This window comes from Mercenaria mercenaria, chromosome 6 (genome assembly GCF_021730395.1).
Source record: "Mercenaria mercenaria strain notata chromosome 6, MADL_Memer_1, whole genome shotgun sequence".
Classification (NCBI taxonomy): domain Eukaryota; kingdom Metazoa; phylum Mollusca; class Bivalvia; order Venerida; family Veneridae; genus Mercenaria; species Mercenaria mercenaria.
The window spans coordinates 60,142,964-60,166,749 of record NC_069366.1 but is presented as its reverse complement, the minus strand read 5'-3'; the positions used below and the strand labels follow the sequence as shown (position 1 = coordinate 60,166,749).

At 36.2% G+C, this 23,786-nt stretch overlaps 3 protein-coding genes across 3 annotated transcripts in view; 2 read left to right on the top strand and 1 right to left on the bottom strand.

The window, feature by feature from the left end:
* Window positions 1-9,287, top strand: part of LOC128557548 (exosome complex exonuclease RRP44-like) — a 29,221-nt gene extending 19,934 nt beyond the window's left edge. The window contains exons 4-5 of the mRNA XM_053544915.1: window positions 8,612-8,799; window positions 9,271-9,287. Of these exons, the coding sequence (XP_053400890.1) occupies window positions 8,612-8,799; window positions 9,271-9,287 (205 nt within the window). The remainder of the gene's footprint in view (window positions 1-8,611; window positions 8,800-9,270) is intronic.
* The window catches only part of LOC123548760 (uncharacterized), a 169,156-nt gene that overhangs the window by 133,277 nt on the left and 12,093 nt on the right, over window positions 1-23,786 (top strand). The gene's annotated exons all lie outside the window — the stretch shown is intronic.
* LOC123548766 (uncharacterized) lies at window positions 1,286-6,197 on the bottom strand. Its single transcript, XM_045336302.2, has 2 exons — window positions 6,089-6,197; window positions 1,286-5,791 (listed from the first exon to the last, which is right to left on the bottom strand). The coding sequence occupies exon 2, from the start codon at window positions 5,788-5,790 to the stop codon at window positions 3,652-3,654; it is 2,139 nt and encodes a 712-aa protein (XP_045192237.2). The 5' UTR covers window position 5,791; window positions 6,089-6,197; the 3' UTR covers window positions 1,286-3,651.

The window sequence follows — 23,786 nt, the reverse complement described above, 5'->3', positions numbered from 1 at the left end:
CTCTCGACCCAGAATATTAAAACTTCATAGGATAATTGGACATGCAGAGTAAATGACTCCAATTAATTTTGGGTTCACTCTATTAAAGGTCAAGGTCACAGGGGCTTGAGCATGGAAAGCCGTTTCCGGTCAGTAACTTGAGAACCACTCAACACAGAATGTTGAAACTTCATAGGATGATTGGTCATGCAGAGTAAATGACCCCTATTGTTTTTGGGGTCACTCCGTTAAAGGTCAAGGTCACAGAGGCCTGAGCATTGATAACCATTTCCGATCAATAACTTGAGAACCTCTTGATCCAGAATGTTGAAACTTCATAGGATGATTGAACATGCAGAGTAGATGACTCTTATCGATTTTGGGGTCACTGTTAAAGGTCAAGGTCACAGAAGCCTGAACATGGAAAACAATTTCCGATCAATAACTTGAGAACCACTTGACCAAGAATGTTGAAACTTCATAGCATGATTGAACACGCAAAGTAGATGACCCCTATTGATTTTTGGGTCAGTCTATTAAAGGTCAAGGTCACAGGGGCCTGGTCATATAAAATCATTTCCGGAAAATAACTTGAGAACCACTTGACCTAGAACGTTGAAACTTAATAGGATGGTTGGACATGCAGAGTAGATGACCCTATTTATTTTGGGCTCACTTGATCAAAGGTCAAGGTCACAGAAGCCTGAACAGTGACTTGAGAACCACTAGGCCAAGAGTGTTGAAACTTAAGTGGCATGACTGGACATGCCAAGTAGGTGATCCCTTTTGCAGCCAACCATCAGTGTCTCTTTGACTTTCGCTCCTGAACCCTATTGACTTCTTGCCTATACGACTTTGCATTGGTGGAGACATGCGCTTTTTTACAAAAGCATCTTCTAGTTCAAGTTTGTGTTCAGAGTCCACTTTTTGCCCTTCACTTGGGTGGTCTCTTAATGCAGTTTGAACTGGACATTCTAGACGAAATTTAAGGCATGATTAATCAGTTTGTTATATAAATTCGTTGAATATAAAAATTATGATCTAAGAAATTTGTTCACTAATCTATACATTTATAAGGTTCTCTAGATTTTGCTGGTCCTGTGGAGTTTGCTAAAACAGGAGTTTACTGAACATGTTTCTATTTTACATTGCTTCATTGACTTCTAGCATATATAACATCTTAGAGAACATTATGGTTGTTCTTAAGGCACATATTATTGATGTTCCTATAGGGACATAATGTTTGTACTCAAGGCAGATATAAGTACTTAGTGTAAATCATATATCAGTTCATAAAAACTTCATGATTTATTCATTGACATAAACATTAATGTCTCTAAATTTACCATGTAATACATGATATATATATACAGAGCTCCAGATAAGGCCGTATTTTCGTAATTACGAATTTGTTAGGGGTCGGATACAAATTTATTTTAAAATGTGGCCGTATCAATACGAATTTATTTTAAAATGTGGTCATATCAGTACGACATGTTAACAGTATTACAAATTTCAAAGGAAGATTTCGAGCCGAATTGCATGTCTGCGCCAAGTTGCGCTAATCAACGCTATCCCGACTATTGACAATTTGCACGGTGTCAAATGAGAGTGTGGAAATACATGAAACACACACCAGTAGCATAATGTAAGCTCCGCCTACTGCAGGTACTTGCGAGATTTTCCCGAGAAGTGTGAAGCGAATCAAATTATCCGATACACTACAGTCGATTGTGTTCAGCCAGTTAGCGCTGCTGTTACGTATTTGACACTTTTTATTAATTGTCAGCATGTACGAGAGCAAAAAAACCAAAAAAAACACAATGTTTTATAACCCAGGGGTGTAAAAAATTTTCTCACACCACTCGCCCTGCAGGACTAGTAGCCAGTAATACCTACTCGCCCTTAGTGAACAGTCACTCGCCCTTATAATTGACACTTTTAATACTGTCACTTTTATGAAAGGAGTATATGTACAACAGTATTATTTCCCGAAAAATAATTATTTTGAAGTGTCTCAAAAAAAATTGGACACAGTAATCATCGTCCATCTACCCGTGTTGAAAGCGAGAAAAAAAAGGTTAACGATTATCGGTAATTATTCAGTTGATAAACTAAGTAATTGACATTGTTTTCATTATCAGTTTACACCCCCTCAAAGAGCTAAAAGAAGTGAGTCGGTATCTTGACATCTGAAGTGGATATCAAAGCGGTATTTTTGCTCGAGATTGTCATGGCATTACGTCATGTTTTTGCGCCATGTGACACGTCACTGTCTGATCGTACCGCCTCGGTTCTTAAAATTGTTGAGAAATAGAAATCAATAAAAAAGTTTCTTCTTTAATTTGTTATTAAAAGCGAATGTGCTATATCCCGTATAAAAAGGTAAAAAAAATCTCAAACGATAATAGTGGATATCCTACCTCTGTGACCTATTTGCCCTCAAGGAATTTACATTATTGTTTGACAAGAAATTTTTTTAAATTGTCGTGTCAAAAAATACATGTACAAAGATTCATTTAAAACTTATTAAAAACCGCAACGACATCATATTGCTTTATTTTAAAATCGCATTTCTGTTTACGTTCACGAGGTCACATAACCTATTCTGCCGCACTAACAGAAATCTGTTTGCCAAAAATCGTTTTACTCCATGTATTGTAATTGCTGACGCTTTTTCATTATTTAAGATTTTTTCATTCTGTTTTTTGTACTTTCTGGTCAAAGGTCTGAATTTTATGTCCTGAGTATTCATCATTTATTTACTTTTAGAAAGAAATAAGTAATTAAGATTGTGCTGTTTGAAACTTTACAAATGATTAAATGAAAATTCGACCGTTTTTATAGAATTTTGCCTACATTTCTGTCGATATCTTATTAAAATCGTTATAGAATTCAAATTTCTCAAGGGGTATTGAAAAATTGAAGCAAAAACGCTAAAAAATGAATGCACTACGCACGGTTTTTGTGTACGTGTTGATGTAAACTAGATATTACGGTAGGTCGCACGTGCTTGTTGTGGAATGGAAAAATACCGGCATGACGTTTTGATATCTTTACGATTCGCGGGTAAATGTCAATCCAGGTAGCGACTGAACCATCTCAAAGTTTGTTGACGTTTTTGGAGATGTAATTTCTGGATTTTTGTAAAGTTTGGACGTAAAAACCACTCGCCCGGTCGGTCGAGTATACAGTGAGGTCCACTCGTCCTATACAGACTTTAACTTGCCAATGCTAGCGGGCGAGTGGAATTTTACACCCCTGTAACCGTGTGATTAATTGGAATATTGTACACATTTTTTGTCATAAATGGTAAAAGATTATGTTAAATCTAACTGACTTCCATCGATGAATTGATTTGAATATATGTAATTTTAGTTTACACAGTTTTACTTTCAGTTTTTATTCGAGTGAGATACTGTTCACCGATGATATGACTTATGCTTATTTTTGTCTGTTATCTGGAACTACCATTACTAATTTCACAAAATACCAGGTAGTACCAGGTTACTAATTAGAAAAAATATCGGGTAGTACCGTTACGAATTTCACAGAAAATCTGGTAGTACCATTACTAATTGCACAAAACCTTATCTTATCTGGAGCTCTAATAGTGTGTATTGTAGGTCCCAGAAGCTTCATATAGGTACTCGATTTTCTTCAATACCCTGTTCAGTTTGGTGCAGGTTCCTGCATGTTAAACAACACATAAATAAGTCTACATATAAGAAAATTTGCAGCATTGCTTCTTGCTCGGATATTTAGAGATATCATGTAGCATCGTAAAGCATCAATATGTTGGTTTTCCTGTTCCATACACTGTCCCAGTAAGTTCAGTGCAGTTTCCCTGTGAGTTAGGGTTTGTTCTGTTTCAATGGAAGTGACAAGGTTTGCAAGTGCACATTGTTGGTCTGCCATTCTATGAAGAGCTCCGTACGTTTTGTACTGTAGAAAGTACAGGTAAGGTAGAGAATCTACCACTGCCCAGTCCATCCAAAAGTCAGATATTTCATCCCTTTCAAGCCTTTCCTCTTGTGTAGATCTAAACATTTCATACTGTAGCTCTTTAGGAACACAGCAGATTTCACACCGCAGAAATCTAACACAAAATGCTGTTATATGTTTTATCACTTCTTCATTTCCAGTGTTACATTTATGCATGAATCCTGGCCTTGGGTAATTCACGGGATGATCATAACATGCACATACAGGTTCAGTAGTATTCAGATCATACTTTTCTTCTGTATTCCTCAGAACAAACTCGGCTCTTTCCATATCTCCTACACAGTATAATGCAGATGCTAATTTCAACCCACCAGATGACACATCTGAGTTCAAACCAACTGAAAACCAGTCCAGTGCTTCTGGTGATATACTGCCAGTAGTGTAAATGTCATGAGATGCTATCACAGATCCTAAGGAAGATGGAAGCAGAGGTGTTAAAAGCCTTACTGCAGATTTTTCCAAACTGTTAAAACCCATTGCTCTGTACATTCTTGTTAGTGTTAATGTAAAGTCTGATAACCTCTTATACACCATTTCATTTCCATCATGCATTGATTCTAAAAGGAGCTTGTGATTTCTACTTATGTCACTGATAATATTATATAGCAGCAGTGATGAAATTTCAGCAAACATTTGGGCTGGAGTTCCATGATACTGAAAAGCTTCACCCATATTTATCTTCAGTTGAAGTCTCGTTCCAAGGTCATCAAAGGGAATCTCCAGCAATGCACGACCCTTACTTTGTATGATCTTTTGTAGGATTTCAAAAACTCTGACTTTGTTATGAGGAGAAATTCTTCCAGCCATCAGGTTGTTTTCAGGTATTACAAAATGTGGACAGTTTTCTTGTCTTACAAAGTTCTGCAATACTGTAAGGCAGCACATCAAACATGGGAGTAAGTTAGATTGCACCCAGTTATTTGAATTTGTATTTTGTATGCAATGAAATAAAACAGTTTTGCACATGAAGCTTGAAAGGACACCATCACACTGAGGATTTATGAATGTTTTAAGAATCATCTTCATGAGGATATAACATCTTAATTTTGTGATGTTTAGACTGAACATGAGACATCTTTGAGCATGAGAAGTAGATATTCTCCATTCAAGTTCTTCATTCTGGCCATTTTTACTGCTCACTGGTACAACAAAACATCCTGTAGTCTCACAATATCTCTTCATGTCTTCTGTAGGCCATCTTCCTATGCCTTGTTTTTCTAGCCATGGTTGGGCTTCTGCAGGCCATGATTTACAGTGGAATGCTAGAACATGATCTTGATCAGCAATACCTGGCCTTCCTTGCCTTGATGCAGCAGGACCATTTATTACACGTCCTTCTATAGCAGCAATTTCTCTCAATAATGTGTTCTTCAGCAGCACTTTACCTCTGCTAACTGTAAGCTTGCTGTTTGGTATATGATGAATTGGAAGAGGAAGAGGCTCATCATTCCTCAGCCATTGTAGTAGACAGTAACCTGGTGATGTGGTCTCATCCTGTATCATCAGTACATTGAGCTTGCCAGGTTGCCACTGACTCCAGTCCTGTATAACATTACTCTCACTTTGGCAGACGAGTGTATCATTGTCTGACCGGAGTCCTATTGTTGTAGACCCTTCAGACTGGCTACCAAAACGATATAAGGACATGTTAGTGCCCAGCAATCTGTATGTACTAGTCTCCATAGTTTCCCACAACAAGTACATCCTCCTCCTCTTCAGAATCATTCTCTCATTGACACCAATATCATTGAGCACCTCTGACAGTTTCAGTGATACAGTCTGGTAATAATCAGGATCTCGAGACATTCTGGAAATGTAAAACAGCAAAATATTTATGAACTGAATTTGTATCCTATTCCAGTTGATTATTTAGATCTGAATTTTAAACTAAAATAGCAGAGGAAAGAAACCAATGATATAAAATATTTCCATTTATTTTCTATATATTTGTATTTGTGATACTGTATTATGAATTACACCTGTTATAGGGCAGGAAGTTTTTTTTGTTTTTTTTTTAACAAAATAAAATTTTCCATTTAAACAGTTGCCATAAAGATATAGATTACTTTAAAAATGTAAAAATAAAGTGCCTGCCTTAACTCACCTTGAAAGATTTTTCTTATGAAGTGTGATTGTGTTTATTGTCTAATTCTCTGCTATAAATGACATAAAATAAAAATTATTTCCAATCTGTTTTCTGTTTTAATTTTTTTGGAAATTTAATCAAATTTACTTCCTCTTTTGGTTTGGGTGAACGAAGGGAGGTAATCCATTCACTTAGTAAGATAAGAGCAACTGCTCATTATTCCCCTTACAGTTTAGCTTGCACCATGATTGTGTAAGTAAAGAGGACCGACAGAGCTCTTCTGCTAAAAGCCCTGTAGTTTCATATGATTATTTGATAAAAGGCTTGATGTCAACAGTCATTTGTCTGCCACCTTTAGGCATATTGTAATGTCCTTTTAGCAGTTTATCTCAACTCCTACCGTTTCAAACCAATTAAAGTTAAGCTAGTTTGAACGATGTTTTTAAGTTTTGTAAAAATTTTCATTTTTTATTTTTTACCTCAAATAAACGCCCCTTCTTTGGAAAATGTAACGCCCCCGGGGGCGTTAATACGGGAAAATACGGTAGGAAAAAAAGTTTAAAAATCTTCTTGTCTGAAACCACAACACTTAGACCTTTGATATTTGGTTTGTAGCATTGTCTTATGGTGCTCTACCAAAATTGTTCAAAATGTAACCCTTGGGTGAAAAGAGGCCCTGCCCTGGGGGTCCCAAGTTTTATATAGACTTATATAGGAAAAAGCTTTAAAAATCTTCTTGTCAGAAACCATACGACCTAGGCTTTTGATATTTGGTATGATGCATTGTTTAGAACTCCTCTACCAAAATTGTTCAAATTATGGCTCTGTGTTTAAAAGAGGCCCCGCCCTGGGGTCACTTAGTTATTATGTGAGTTATATAGGAAAAATACTTAAAAAAACTTCTGATCCTATTTCCAAGACTATTTAATTATAATTACCTGATAACCCCAAGTAATATGATGTCACTTGACTGTGACCTTGGCCTACTGACCTGCTTTCTTGTTTTTTAAGATACAGCCTTGAAATTTTGATGCACAGTTTTGCACACAAATCGTAAAACTGAATTTCATTGACCATGAATGTGACCTACTCACTTCCTTAATATTTTATCATCAGTTTGACATTGAAACATGTAGCTCCTATTACTCAAGTGAGTGATCCAGGGTCATCATGACCCTCTTGTTAGCTCGTCTGATTTTTGAAAAAAAAATGATGAGTTAAGGTATAGGTCCATGTTTCGGAGAAAAAAGTTCGAACGTCATCAAATCATAGAAAGAAAGCATTGTTTTACATGAAAATTTAACAGCGTATAAAATATTTATATTATTCTACAAAACCATAGTCAGTTTACTGATATATATATCGAATTTGGAAAGGGACTGCATGAAGGGGCCACACTTCTAGACAGTTCAGCGGCTTTAAAAACTCATCATTTTTTTTTAAATGTTACATGTCTTGGTTTTGATGCATTTGCAACATCTTGCGAGTGTTTAAACTTTACACAACTAGGTAAAACATCGTTTTTTGACAATTGTTTACATTTATTTCTTTACAAATGGCATTCTTATTTAAAGGGGGACAACTCATTAAGATTATTTTAAGTATCCAACTCTGTGGGACAGAACTGTAAAACATATATTGGACAGATAAGATATGTGTCAAGATGCTGTTCATTTACTAAAAAAATCTGTTGTTTTGTGATATACTGCTAAACCTATATATCATCACTTGATCGACTGGTTAAGTTTTATATTTTGGTCAGCTTTTCAAATAAACTTTGAAAGCTATTGCTTTGAAACTTGCAACATTTGTTCACCATCATAAGTTGACTCTGTACAGGAAGAAAAATAACTCCCTTCTGCTTTTTGCAAGAATTATGGCCCCTTTTGGACTTAGAAAATCAGATTTCTTGGTTAAGTTTGGTGTTTAGGTCAGCTTTTCTCCTAAACTATCAAAGCTATTGCTTTGAAACTTGCAACATTTGTTTACCATCATAAGCTGACACCGTATAGCAAGAAACATAACTCTATCCTGCATTTTGCAAGAATTTGAGCCCCTTTCTGACTTAGAAAATATCAGATTTCTTGGTTAAGTTTTGCATTTAGGTCAACTTTTCTCCTTAACTGTGAAAGCTATTGCTTTAAAACTTACAGCAGTTAATCCCCATTAAAAGCTAGGACAATATTTCTATTACACAGAGACAAAAAAATATCAGATGAGTGTCTGCACCCACAAAGCGGTGCTCTATATAAAGGGTCATATAGAGAATTCTAACTGTAACACCAGGTGACCATTTTATGCATGGTCATGCTATTTACAGGTATCCACTAGCTCAGGTTAGACAGTACGCAACTGGTATGACAACAAGTGTTTTCAATGCATACTTTATTTTCTATTAACCAGAGAAACCTACATAGAGAGGGAACCCGGTGAGAAGTCAAATGATCAGTTTACTGATATATGTATCAGCTCAGGTTAGACAGTACGCAACTGGTATGACAACAAGTGTTTTCAATGCATACTTTATTTTCTATTAATCAGAGAAACCTACATAGAGAGGGAACCCGGTGAGAAGTCAAATGATCGAAATGATCGTGCAATACGTGAGGCAGCAATATGGTATAGAGATCATCTCAGTAAACAGAACTGTAGTGTAAAAATAGTTCTTATAACTAACGATGCTGACAATCGAGCTAAAGCAAAACAGAGTGGTCTGGTAGCTTTCACAGGTAATTGCTTTAATAAACTTGAGTTGTGTGTCATACTTTAAACAGCTGTCATAAGTTAATTGAGCTTGTATACTCTGGTTTTACCTAAAATTTTTGTTTAGATTTTCCTTAAGAATGCTTAGTTATATAAATATCCTTAGGAATACTGTTGTATGCCCTTTGGAAGCTGGAATTCTAAGTGTGTTTACTAGGGAATATTAAGTTGCAAGTTCAAATAGTATGGTTTTGTATTTAATTATCAAGGGTAGGTGAAATTATTATGTTTAATGTTCAGTATCTGTTTGAAATTGATGATACTTAACAAACTATTAAATGATTTTCCTCTGTAAATTCTTTTCTTTGAATTTTTTATAGTTTTGACTGTAACAGAATGATACAAAGAAATGAAAAGATCACTTGTCTGTATCAAAATTTGTTTGTCTTGATCTAGCAGACTAGTGAAATTTAAAATGATGCTTGTGTATATTTCAGATTTTGACATATCTTAATGAAATATTTACAAAATACATATACATCACAGGAGCAAAAAATCAGATGTTTTCCTTAAGTACTGTTTTTCTGTACTCCAAAATTATTTTAAGGTATTAGGCCCATAATAGAGTACCTTCTTTTTGAAGATTATTCAATTCCTACTATAAACCTACTTTGGCTGCAATTTTCAGGGGGGTGTAGGTTCAAACCCCACTGGCACCAACATTTTTTTCTCCTTTTTTTCTAGTAAGTTTTCACTACTTTCAAGACTTGTTATTGATTTATTGCATAAAAAATGGAAAAAAGTCAGTTGATAAGTGGTTTCTTGCTGTTCAAAGTGAATTTACCTCTGAAACAGAAGGGGTAGAGTTAGACATCTATAAAAATACTGAGTTACATACGGTAAAAGTTTTGCCTTCAAACTTTAGACTACATATTGTGGAAGAAATGTAGGTAGGTTTTACTTCTGCCTCAAGGTTATTTTTGAATGAAGTGAGCAAAATTCTAAACAGACCCAGCATTCGACCTTAATTTTTTCAATGTTGGAGTTAGAACTCTGTTGCATTAAACCCGTTTACTTGAGGCACGTTAAGAAAAATGATATTGACAGTTTTATTTTAAGTATACCATAAATTACACAAAATTTATAAAAAAACGGCACGGTAAAAGTTTTTAAAAATTTGCAACACAATGTAAAGCACGGTCAACTGTAAGAATATACCAAGCAAATGCCATTTTTTAGCTCACCTGTCACGTAGTGACAAGGTGAGCTTTTGTGATCACCCTTTGTCCGTGCGTGCGTGCGTGCGTGCGTCAACAATTTCTTGTCTGCACTATAGTGGTTTCATTTATGATTTTATTTTAACCAAACTTGCACACAACTTGTATCACCATAAGATCTCGGTTCCTTTCTTGAACTGGCCAGATCCCATTATGGGTTCCAGAGTTATGGCCCCTGAAAGGGCCAAAATCAGCTGTTTTGACCTTGTCTGCACAAACGCAGCTTTATATATACCATAAATTACACAAAATTTATAAAAAAACGGCACGGTAAAAGTTTTTAAAAATTTGCAACACAATGTAAAGCACGGTCAACTGTAAGAATATACCAAGCAAATGCCATTTTTTAGCTCACCTGTCACGTAGTGACAAGGTGAGCTTTTGTGATCACCCTTTGTCCGTGCGTGCGTGCGTGCGTGCATCCGTGCGTCAACAATTTCTTGTCTGCACTATAGTGGTTTCATTTATGATTTTATTATCCCCCGACGAAAGTCGGAGGGATATAGTTTTGGCGTTGTCCGTCCGTCCGTCCGTCCGTCCGTCTTTCCGTCCGTCCGTCCGTCCGTCCGTCCTTCCGTCCTTCCGTCTTTCCGTCCGTCCGTCCGTCCGGAGCCATATCTAGGAAATGGTTGGGAATATTTATTTAAAACTTCATATACGTGTTCACCTCAATGAGTTCTTGCGGCCCGTCAAGTTTCAGTCAGATTGCCCAAGTAACACCAGAGTTATGGCCCTTAGAAGTTTCTAGTGTTAACTATATAGGGTACTATAAATATGGCAATTTCTGCATCATAACTTTTGATATATTTGACCTAGAACTATGAAACTTAAACAGAATTTAGATCACCATAATGTGGTTGTGTACACACAATTTCATTTGGATTTATTTGTAAATTAAGAGTTATTGCCCTTTAATTGTATAAAAATCCACATATTTGTACATAACAAACTTACCATTTGGTAGAATTTCATTAAATTTCTTTCATTCTGTTCCATGAACATTTATTGTAAACATGTGAAGTTGTGTACCCACACCTGGTCACCCCCTTAGCTTGATCACCCCATCCCCGCCCCCCCCCCCCCCCAAAAAAAAAAAAAAAAAAAGAAAAATTCATTCCTTATTTTAGATTTTTTCCAAACAAACTTCATATACATGTTCACCACTATGAGGTTATGGGGCCCATCAAGTTTCAGACAGATTGCCCAAGTAACACCAGAGTTATGGCCCTTAGAAGTTTCTAGTGTTAACTATATAGGGTACTATAGATCTATAGATATGCCAATTTCTGCATCATAACTTTTGATATATTTGACCTAGAACTATGAAACTTTAACAGAATTTAGAGCACTATAATGTGGTTGTGCACAGACAATTTTGTACGGATTTCTTTTTGTAACTTCAGAGTTATTGCCCTTTAATTGTCTAAAAATCCACATATTTGTACATAACAAACTTACCATTTGGCAGAATTTCATTAAATTTCTTTCATTCTTTTCTTACATTTATTATAAACATGTGAAGTTGCGCACCCACACCTGGTCACCCACTTGCCTTGGTCACAACCCCCCCCCCCTCCCAACCCCCCTCCCCCCCCCCATCCCAAAATTTTTTTTTTTTTTTTTTCATTTGTTATTTTAGATTTTTTTCAAACCTTCCAAGTTGTACCATTCCCCCACCTCACTTCTCCACCCAGTCATGCCCACCACTGATCATGCATCCTCTGTCTCCCCCCCCCCCACTCCCCCTTCCAACTTCACCCTTTTACCTTTTTTTTTTTTTCATTTTTAATTTTCAATCAATATTTATAATCAACATGTGAAATTTTGTTTCCTCTCCCGTTCCCCTGCACCCCCACCCCCTAAAAAAATAAATATATACATATATCTATATATAGATATATATATTTCCATTCCCTTTTTTTTTTTTTTAAATGTTCAAACCTTCAACATGTTAAGTTGTGACTGCACAAACCTTGCCCTCAGCCATGTTCAAAATATCTTACCTGTGTTCTCTTAAGGACATCTGATCTTTTAAGTTCAAATGTACATGTAAAACAGCAACACCTGGTGCCAAACCACTCAAAGACAACATTTCATTCCAGTTAAACTTCAAGCTCATATTTCAATTAACTGCATTTAATTTTAAAAGCTAAGCTTATTACAGTAAGCATATCCCAATCAAAATAAATTCTTTAGTCAGGATCAAAGTATCATACATTTATTATGTACTCTTTAATTAAATGTTTGTTTTCTGTTAAATTGATTTTGACTAATGAAATTATTTGCTTCTTATTAACATCCTTAACTTTTTGCCGGATATATCTTTTTGCCATTCCTCACCACAAACCCTTTCGGCGGGGGATACCAATTCATCCAATTTGCTTGTTTTAACCAAACTTGCACACAACTTGTATCACCATAAGATCTCGGTTCCTTTCTTGAACTGGCCAGATCCCATTATGGGTTCCAGAGTTATGGCCCCTGAAAGGGCCAAAATCAGCTGTTTTGACCTTGTCTGCACAAACGCAGCTTTATATATGATTTGATTTTTACCAAACTGGCACACAACTTGTACCACCATAAGATCTTGGTTCCTTTCTTGAACTGGCCAGATTCCATCATGGGTTCCAGAGTTATGGCCCCTGAAAGGGCCAGAATTAGCTATTTTGACCTTGTCTGCACAATAGCAGCTTCATTTATGATTTGATTTTAACCAAACTTGCACACAACTTGTATCACTATAAGATCTTGGTTCCTTTCTTGAACTGGCTAGATTCCATTATGGGTTCCAGAGTTACGGCCCCTGAAAGGGCCAGAATTAGCTATTTTGACCTTGTCTGCACAATAGCAGCTTCATTTATGATTTGAATTTAATCAAACTTGCACAAAACTTGTGTTGCCATAAGATCTCAGTTCCTTCATTGAAGCCATAAGATCTCAGTTCCTTCATTGAACCGGCCAGATCCGTTAATGGGTTCCAGAGTTATGGCCCCTGAAAGGGCCAAAATTGGCTATTTTGACCTTGTCTGCACAATAGCAGCTTCATTTATGATTTGATTTTAACCAAACTTGCACACAACTTGTATCACCACAAGATCTTGGTTCGTTCTTGAACTGGCCAGATTCCTTCATGGGTTCCAGAGTTATGGCCCCTTAAAGGTCCAAAATTGGCTATTTTGGCTTTTGCAGCCATATAGAGACTTCATTTATGGTTTTATTTGATACAGACTTCCAAAATGTCTTCATCAACAATAAATCTTGGATTCCATGACAAATCAGATCCAATCGTAGGTTCCAGAGTTATTTTATATCTGATTACCTCCCCTGATTGTAATCAAAATGGATTTATATCAGTAAGTACTTACAGGACTTATTTGAAATTTCATTATTGTCATTAGTTGGACTGAGCCAATCAGGGTAGATAACTATGGACTGATTTTATGTCAAATAACCTCCCTTTATTTCAAATTAGAATGGGTTTATCTCTGTAACTAATGAAGATACTGATCTGAAATTTCATTTATGTCAACAGATTTATTTGGCAGATCCTTCTTTTGTTCACTTACAATAATTTTCTTTTTAATTACTTCCCTTTTACGTTACTATAAATAGCTTATTTTTAGTAACTTTTTTATTATTGGCTGTAGGGAAAAACCCGAGACCACTTTTCTGTGGTACAACATGGATGGTACCTCCAATTTTTAGGTGTATTTTGACATATCTGTACCTTGTAAGAATTTTTTTTTTCTTTTTGGTTAAATTTCTTTCCGTTGTTGTTCCTGTCCTTTGGACTTAGATATTTTTTCTGAGGACCTTCTTGTCCTCAAGTGCAATGATAACAGGTGTGCGATATAGTGCCATCATGGCCCTCTTGTTATTGTTCTAAAATTTTCAGCAGAATATAGAGTGTGAAATGTCTGCTTACTGGTGCAGTAATGAAGACAGGATTATATAACACGAAAACCAGCAATATGATTTTGGTTTATCTTTTTTTTAGCTCACCTGTCACATAGTGAAAAGGGTGAGCTTTTGTATCACCCTTCGCCGTCGTTAAGTCCATGCGCGTCCGTAACAATTCTTGTCTGCACAATAGCAGCTTCATTTATGATTTGATTTTAACCAAACTTGCACACAACTTGTTCACCACAAGATTTTGGGTTTCCGTTCTTAAAATGGCCAGATTCCTTCATGGGTTCCAGAGTTATGGCCCTTAAAGGTCAAAATGGCTATTTTGGCTTTTGCAGCCATATAGAGACTTATTTATGGTTTTATTTGATACAGACTTCCAAAATGTCTTCATCAACAATAAAATCTTGGATTCCATGAAAATCAGATCCAAATCGTAGGTTCCAGAGTTATTTTATATCTGATTACTCCCTGATTGTAATCAAAATGGATTTATATCAGTAAGTACTTACAGGACTTATTTGAAATTTCATTATTGTCATTAGTTGGACTGAGCCAATCGGGGTTTAGTAACTATGGACTGATTTTATGTAAAATAACCTCCCTTTATTTCAAATTAGAATGGGTTTATCTCTGTAACTAATGAAGATACTGATCTGAAATTTCATTTATGTCAACAGATTTATTTGGCAAAATCCTTCTTTTGTTCACTTACAATAATTTTCTTTTTAATTACTTCCCTTTTACGTTACTATAAATAGCTTATTTTTAGTAACTTTTTTATTATTGGCTGTAGGGAAAAACCCGAGACCACTTTTCTGTGGTACAACATGGATGGTACCTCCAATTTTTAGGTGTATTTTGACATATCTGTACCTTGTAAGAATTTTTTTTTCTTTTTGGTTAAATTTCTTTCCGTTGTTGTTCCTGTCCTTTGGACTTAGATATTTTTTCTGAGGACCTTCTTGTCCTCAAGTGCAATGATAACAGGTGAGCGATATAGTGCCATCATGGCCCTCTTGTCTATTGTTCTAAAATTTTCAGCAGAATATAGAGTGTGTAATGTCTGCTTACTGGTGCAGTAATGAAGACAGGATTATATAACACGAAAACAGCAATATGATTTTGGTTTATCTTTTTTTTAGCTCACCTGTCACATAGTGACAAGGTGAGCTTTTGTGATCACCCTTCGTCCGTCGTCAGTCCATGCGTCCGTCCGTCAACAATTTCTTGTCTGCACAATAGCAGCTTCATTTATGATTTGATTTTAACCAAACTTGCACAAAACTTGTGTCACCATAAGATCTTGGGTCCTTTCTTGAACCGGCCAGATCTGTTAATGGGTTCCAGAGTTATGGCCCCTGAAAGGGCCAGAATTAGCTATTTTGACCTTGTCTGCACAATAGCAGCTTCATTTATGATTTGATTTTAACCAAACTTGCACACAACTTGTATCACTATAAGATCTTGGTTCCTTTCTTGAACTGGCTAGATTCCATTATGGGTTCCAGAGTTACGGCCCCTGAAAGGGCCAGAATTAGCTATTTTGACCTTGTGTGCACAATAGCAACTTCATTTATGATTTGAATTTAATCAAACTTGCACAAAACTTGTGTTGCCATAAGATCTCAGTTCCTTCATTGAAGCCATAAGATCTCAGTTCCTTCATTGAACCGGCCAGATCCGTTAATGGGTTCCAGAGTTATGGCCCCTGAAAGGGCCAAAATTGGCTATTTTGACCTTGTCTGCACAATAGCAGCTTCATTTATGATTTGATTTTAACCAAACTTGCCACAACTTGTATCACCACAAGATCTTGGTTTCGTTCTTGAACTGGCCAGATTCCTTCATGGGTTCCAGAGTTATGGCCCCTTAAAGGTCCAAAATTGGCTATTTTGGCTTTTGCAGCCATATAGAGACTTCATTTATGGTTTTATTTGATACAGACTTCCAAAATGTCTTCAACAACAATAAATCTTGGATTCCATGACAAATCAGATCCAATCGTAGGTTCCAGAGTTATTTTATATCTGATTACCTCCCCTGATTGTAATCAAAATGGATTTATATCAGTAAGTACTTACAGGACTTATTTGAAATTTCATTATTGTCATTAGTTGGACTGAGCCAATCAGGGTAGATAACTATGGACTGATTTTATGTCAAATTACCTCCCTTTATTTCAAATTGGAATGGGTTTATCTCTGTAACTAATGAAGATACTGATCTGAAATTTCATTTATGTCAACAGATTTATTTGGCAGATCCTTCTTTTGTTCACTTACAATAATTTTCTTTTTAATTACTTCCCTTTTACGTTACTATAAATAGCTTATTTTTAGTAACTTTTTTATTATTGGCTGTAGGGAAAAACCCGAGACCACTTTTCTGTGGTACAACATGGATGGTACCTCCAATTTTTAGGTGTATTTTGACATATCTGTACCTTGTAAGAATTTTTTTTTTCTTTTTGGTTAAATTTCTTTCCGTTGTTGTTCCTGTCCTTTGGACTTAGATATTTTTTCTGAGGACCTTCTTGTCCTCAAGTGCAATGATAACAGGTGAGCGATATAGTGCCATCATGGCCCTCTTGTCTATTGTTCTAAAATTTTCAGCAGAATATAGAGTGTGTAATGTCTGCTTACTGGTGCAGTAATGAAGACAGGATTATATAACACGAAAACAGCAATATGATTTTGGTTTATCTTTTTTTTAGCTCACCTGTCACATAGTGACAAGGTGAGCTTTTGTGATCACCCTTCGTCCGTCGTCAGTCCATGCGTCCGTCCGTCAACAATTTCTTGTCTGCACAATAGCAGCTTCATTTATGATTTGATTTTAACCAAACTTGCACAAAACTTGTGTCACCATAAGATCTTGGATCCTTTCTTGAACCGGCCAGATCCCTTAATGGGTTCCAGAGTTATGGCCCCTGATAGGGCCGGAATTAGCTATTTTGACCTTGTCTGCACAATAGCAGCTTCATTTATGATTTGAATTTAATCAAACTTGCACAAAACTTGTGTCACCAAAAGATCTTGGTTCCATTCTTGAACCGGCCAGATCCCTTAATGGGTTCTAGAGTTACGTCCCCTGAAAGGGCCAAAATTGGCTATTTTGACCTTGTCTGCACAATAGCAGCTTCATTTATGATTTGAATTTAATCAAACTTGCACAAAACTTGTGTCACCATAAGATCTTGGTTCCATTCTTGAACCGGCCAGATCCCTTAATGGGTTCAAGAGTTACGGCCCCTTATAGGGCCGGAATTAGCTATTTTGACCTTGTCTGCACAATAGCAGCTTCATTTATGATTTGAATTTAATCAAACTTGCACAAAACTTGTGTCACCAAAAGATCTTGGTTCCATTCTTGAAACGGTTAGATCCCATAATGGGTTCCAGTGTTATATCCCCTGAAAGGCCAAAATTGGCTATTTTGACCTTGTCTGCACAATAGCAGCTTCATTTATGATTTGATTTTAACCAAACCTGCTAAAAAAACTTGTGTCACCATAAGATCTTGGTTCCCTTCTTGAACCGGCCAGATCCCTTAATGGGTTCCAGAATTATGGCCCCTGATAGGGCCGGAATTAGCTATTTTGACCTTGTCTGCACAATAGCAGCTTCATTTATGATTTGAATTAAAATCAAACTTGCACAAAACTTGTGTCACCAAAAGGTCTTGGTTCCATTCTTGAAACGGCCAGATCCCATAATGGGTTCCAGAGTTATTGCCCCTGAAAGGGCCAAAATTGGCTATTTTGACCTTGTCTGCACAGTAGCAGCTTCATTTATGATTTGATTTTAACCAAACTTGCACACAACTTGTATCACCATAAGATCTCGATTCTTTTTTATACACCCGCAGGGACGTATTATGTTATCGCCTCGGTGTCTGTCTGTGTGTTGGTTAGCAATTTCCCTTCCGCTCTGTAACTCTTGAACCCCTTGATGGATTTCAGATAAACCTGACACAAATGTTCACTCATTGAAAGGATGTGCAGAGCGCATGTTTCAGATGGCTAAATTCAATGTCAAGATCACACTTAGGGGTCAAAGGTCATATGACTTCGTTTTATTGAATATTGCTCTGCATTTGCGTTGCATTGCAGTGCTCTTGCTTTTATTTGGCAGATCCTTCTTTTGTTTGCTTACAATATTTTTTTTTTATTACTTCCCTTTTATGTTATTATAAATCTGGTATAATAATAATAATGTTACTATAAATAGCTTATTTAGTATATTTTTTATTATTGGCCTTAGGGAAAAACTGAGACCGCTTTTCTGTGGTACAACATGGATGGTACCTCCAATTTTTAGGTGTATTTTGACATATCTTTACCTTGTAAGAATTTTTTCTTTTTGTTTTTAGCTCGACTATTCGAAGAATAAGTAGAGCTATCCTACTCACCACGGCGTCGGCGTCGGTGTCGGCGTCGGCGTCGGCGTCGGTGTCGGCGTCGGCGTCACACCTTGGTTAAGTTTTTCGTACCAGTCCACATTTTGACAAAGTCTTTTGAGATAAAGCTTTGAAACTTTCAACACTTGTTTACCATCATCATGGCCAGTTATAGGCAAGAGCACCATAACTCCATCAAGGATTTTGGCTGAATTATGGCCCCTTTTGACTTAGACATCATGGTTAAGTTTTTCGTACCAGTTCATATTTTGACAAAGTCTTTTAAGATAAAGCTTTGAAACTTTCAACACTTGTTTACCATCACCATGTCCAATTATAGGCAAGAGTACATAACTCCATCAGGGATTTTGGCTGAATTATGGCCCCTTTCGACTTAGAAATCTTGGTTACGTTTTTCGTACCAGTTCATATTTAGACAAAGTCTTTTAAGATAAAGCTTTGAAACTTTCAACACTTGTTTACCATCACCTTGGCCAGCTATAGGCAAGAGTATGTAACTCCATCAGGAATTTTGGCTGAATTATGGCCCTTTCGACTTAGAAATCTTGGTTAAGTTTTTCGTACCAGTTCATATTTAGACAAAGTCTTTTGAGATAAAGCTTTGAACTTTCAACACTTGTTAACCATCACCATGTCCAGTTATAGGCAAGAGCACATAACTCCATCAAGGATTTTGGCTGAATTATGGCCCTTTTTGACTTAGAAATCTGGGTTTAATATTTCGTACCAGTTCATATTTGACAAAGTCTTTTGAGATAAAGCTTTGAAACTTTCAACACTGTTTACCATCACCATATCCAGTTATAGGCAAGAGTACATAACTCCATCAAAGATTATGGCTGAATTATGGCCCCTTTTGACTTAGAAATCTTGGTTTAAGTTTTTCGTATCAGATCATATTTTTTGTAAAGTGTTTGACATAATTATGGCTTTTAAACTTTTATCACTTGTTTAGTATAATAGTCTCTATCTGTAGGAAAGAGAACATAACTCCGTCATCTATTTTGGCTGAATTATGGCCCTTTTTTGGACTTTGAAATTGGTTCTGTTTTCATACAAGTCCATGTTTTGTCAAAACTATTTGACATATGGCTTTTAAACTTTGAACACTTGTTTATCATTATGATTTCCATCTGTAGGCAAGAGTACATAACTATTTTGGCTGAATTATGGCCCTTTTTGGACTTTGAAATTGGCTCATATATTGCCATTTAGTGCAAGACTTATCGAAATCAAAGTAATACAGGAACATTGTTTGTCTAATCTATTTATTTCTTTTGTCTGAATATCCGTGGAAATATTTTGACCCCATTCTTCAATCAATTCTTCGAATAGTCGAGCGCGCTGTCATCAGACAGCTCTTGTTGGTTAAAGCAGTGGTACTCAGGTGAGCGATACAGGGCCATCATGGCCCTCTTGTTAAACATTACTATTAGGAGCCTAATACCTTAAGTCAAAATTTGCAACTATATCAAATAAAGATATTTTTAAAACTGAAACTTCTCATATCCTACATTATATACAGTCATACCTGTGTTAAAAACCACCTCTGAATAGAGACCACCTGGCTCTAGAGTCTAGAGACCACATATTTTGTTTCCCATTTTAACATTTACAGTGCATTTTTAACTTATGAATAAATTAGGACTTGAACGATGACTCAGTTAATCGGATCCGATTCTATTACTAGGTGAAACCGGTTTCAATTCTACAAAACCGCTAATCGTTCTCAAACAATTAATATGAAGAATCGTACTTCATCTTTATACATTTCTTTGACAAGCACATAGACCTGAGTATTAGTTCTGCTAAAACACATTCAGTATAGTCAGTATTCTCGGACTTGCCTGTCGTGATATGTTTAGAATAAAATATACCAAAATATGACTTATTAATCATCAAACGATTAACCGGTTTCAAAATTTTGAAATCATCCCAGCCCTAGAATTTAAAGACCACTTCCAATAAAGACCCCATTTTGGCTCTTCTAAGGGGTGGTCTTTATAGACATGAAATATGTACCCAAAATGTCTCCTTTGTTTCGATATTAATTTCAGTTTATGAGTACATAAAAGGCCTAAAACAATGGTTCCCCGCTTGACAAATTAGAATGGAAAATTGTGGGCAAAAACTGCACCACACAACTACATGAAAAAATAATAGAAAAGATTGTAGAATAGGGTCTGGCTTTTCGGTTTAATACTGAAAACAAAATATACAGAGCGAGAAACACTTTGTGACTATTGATAATGACTTAGAATAATACATCAAAGTTTTTAAAACGACCCTGACCTTGGACTATAAGCTTTGGGTAGGCGGAGTTGGAGGCGGTGTTTTAAAAATGTAAAAATGGTGAGGGGACTGCCCACGCCAATTAAATCAACAATAATGGTCTGTACATCTCACGATTGCTCCAGAGACATCACGTGATGAAACTCTTGAAGATCATTGGTTAACGCCATAATTTATGTGGGCAGATAAAAACCCGTTTCATACCCGACAATAGTACTGTCCAATGACATACAATATTTCATGTGTGCATAAAATTTAATTTATGTATTGAACAAGGTTGGGGTGTAAGATAAAATTAGGTCGAACTCCTCTGGGAAGAGGGAAAACAACACATATTGGTTTTGAATAAAAAATGGGCATTTATTCATAATGCCATAAAAATACGCAAAAACCGCCAAAAGTAGAAACCGCCACCAAGTGAGACTGGATACAACAATGAATATACTTTAAACATGTGAACATGTAAACGTCTATATCAGGTGTCCCACTGTGTATAGATGGTACCTTCAAGATCGTTAATACAAAGAGAAAACAAGAAAGGAGATAAGCATACAAGAAAATTCGTCTCTCTATTTACTCTTGATTTAGCTGATTGATATATAGGCTGCATAATGTTTAAACATTACCTCTCAGATCTAACTTGTTCAATTGATATCATTATTTTTCTCCCGCCACGTTGATGTAGTCTAAAGCTTTGAAAAGTCAACAAATAAAGCATATGATTGTTAATCTTTCTCCACTCACTGTCTCGGCAGGTGAAATTGAAAGTGTGTCCGTTGGCTGCTTAAAATCTGTCAACCATTTCACACTTACTGCCTCCAAAATTGAAAATGTCACAAATTCAAACCACAATGGATGCAGAAAATTCAAATGAAGCCAAGAAGAAAAATGACTCCAAATTTCAGGAAAGTTGATTTAAAGAGTATCAATGGTTGGACTGAAATAAAGACTTCAGTTTTAGTAATGTTACTGTCTTATTTCATTGATATATGGTCAAAAGTTTTTGACATATGGTCAAAAGTTGTTTTCTCAAAGATTTTGAAAATGTCCCCACATTTTTCAAACCAAGGGGACATGTGTCCCCACCATTTTTGACCCTCGGAAGAGTCCTGCCCCGCCAACAATTCAACATTAAATTTTGATCAATGGGGTCATTTTTCAACGGGGTCAATATTTTATATTACACCGGCACTTTGTATGGGGCTCTGTTACACCTCAAAATGGTAGCAATGCATTTTGGTGTTCACTATCAAAATTCTGCCGAGTTTTGGTAGTGACAAAATGCGTTGCGAGGGTACATATGATGTGTTAGGGATCATGGAATGGAACGTTTGCAGTTTTTCTACGTCAGGGGCTGTGCTCATTTTTACATTACGCACAAGGGAGGGAGAGAGAGAGAGAGGGGGGTGTGGGGGGGGGGGGGGAAGAAAGAGTCTCCTTTAAAAATGTTGGGGGAGAGGGTTATGAGTTTCCTTCCAGAGTTAGTTTTCGTATAAAACAACAAAAATGTAGATTTCAGAGCGTGTGAAAAGGGCCTCAAACGACGCTTTCTATGCAATAACATTGTATTGTTTTGTTGTTAACTAGCTCACCTGTCACGTAGTGTCCGTCCGTCCGTCTGTCCACAATTTCCTTGTGAGCACCATGGAGACCATATTTTGTATTTGAATTTAATCATACTTGCACTCAACTTGTATAGGCATAATATCTCGGTTCCTTACAAAAACTGGCCAGATCCCTCATGGGCTCCCGATTTCGGGCCCCTTAAAGGGTCTAAATTTGCTATTTTTGGTTTGTAAACACGATTAAGACAACATTTTGCAATCAACTTTAATAATACTTGCACACAACTTGTATTGGCATAATATCTTGGTTCCTTTCGAAAACTGGCTAGATCCCATCATGGGTTCAAGAGTTATGGACCCTCAAAGGGTCAAAAATTGTGAACACAATAGAACCAAATTTTGCAATCAACTTGGCCAAAATGGGCTCCACAGTTATGTCCCCTTAAATTTGCTGTTTTGGCTTATGCAGCCATAAAGAAACTTCCTTTATGGTTTGATTTGATGCAAACTTGCAAATATCCTCAACAACAACGACTGATTTATTTAAAATTACCTCCCTTTATTTCAAATTAAAATGAATATATCTCCGTAACTAATGAAGATCTGAAATTTCATTTATGCCATCACATGGACTTGGACCATCAGTGAAGATACTTATTGATTGAATTTATGACAAATTACCTCCCTTTATCTTTTATGTAAATGAATATACCTAGCAGCCTCTAATGAGATTAGTTTGAAACGTTGTTTATGTCTTCGATGGTAAGAAATTTCTAATTTTACTTACTTTACTAATTTGTTGTTGTAAAGGATTGTACTCTATATCTTCTACATGCATATCAATGTTTGATTACCTCCCCTGATTTTTTTAAAATGAATTTATCTCAGTAGGTATTCATAGGACACATTTGAAATTTCGTTATTGTCATTAGTTGGACTGAGACAATCAGAATAGATAACTATGGACTGATTAATGTCAGATTACATCCCTTCGCTTCAAATTAAAATGATAGTATCTCAGTAACCAATGAAAATATTGATTTGAAATGTCATTGATGCCATCAAATGGACTCAGACAATCAGTGTAGATAATTTTTGAATGAATTTATTACAAATTACCTCCCTTTATTTCATGTAAAAAAATATACCTCAGCAGCATGTAATAAGATTGGTTTTAAATGTTATTGAAGTCTTCCAGGGTAAGAAATAGTCATGCTAGTACTAAAATGCAGCATTTGAGCCTAGGACCCTCAAACTTGGTATGGAGATTGGTCCTGACTAGTACATGACTCATAGGTCAAAAGGGATTGTTACAAGAAAATATTTATTTTGATGGTATTTAATGTGTATGCCTATGTGATCTATGTCAAAACTTGATCTTATCATTAAGAGCAATGGTACCCAGGTGAGCGATATAGAGCCATCATGGCCCTCCTGTTTTAATGTGTTAATATTGCCGGAGGGATAGTTCACCGAGTTTCTTTAAAGCACGAAAATGTAGAATTCTGTAAAACGAAGTAAAAATGTGAGAATAACATGAGGGTCCTCTAT

What these genes read in the sequence shown, in the direction of transcription:
- LOC123548766 (XM_045336302.2), bottom strand. Translation starts at nt 5,790, where the DNA reads ATGTCTCGAGATCCTGATTATTACCAGACTGTATCACTGAAACTGTCA.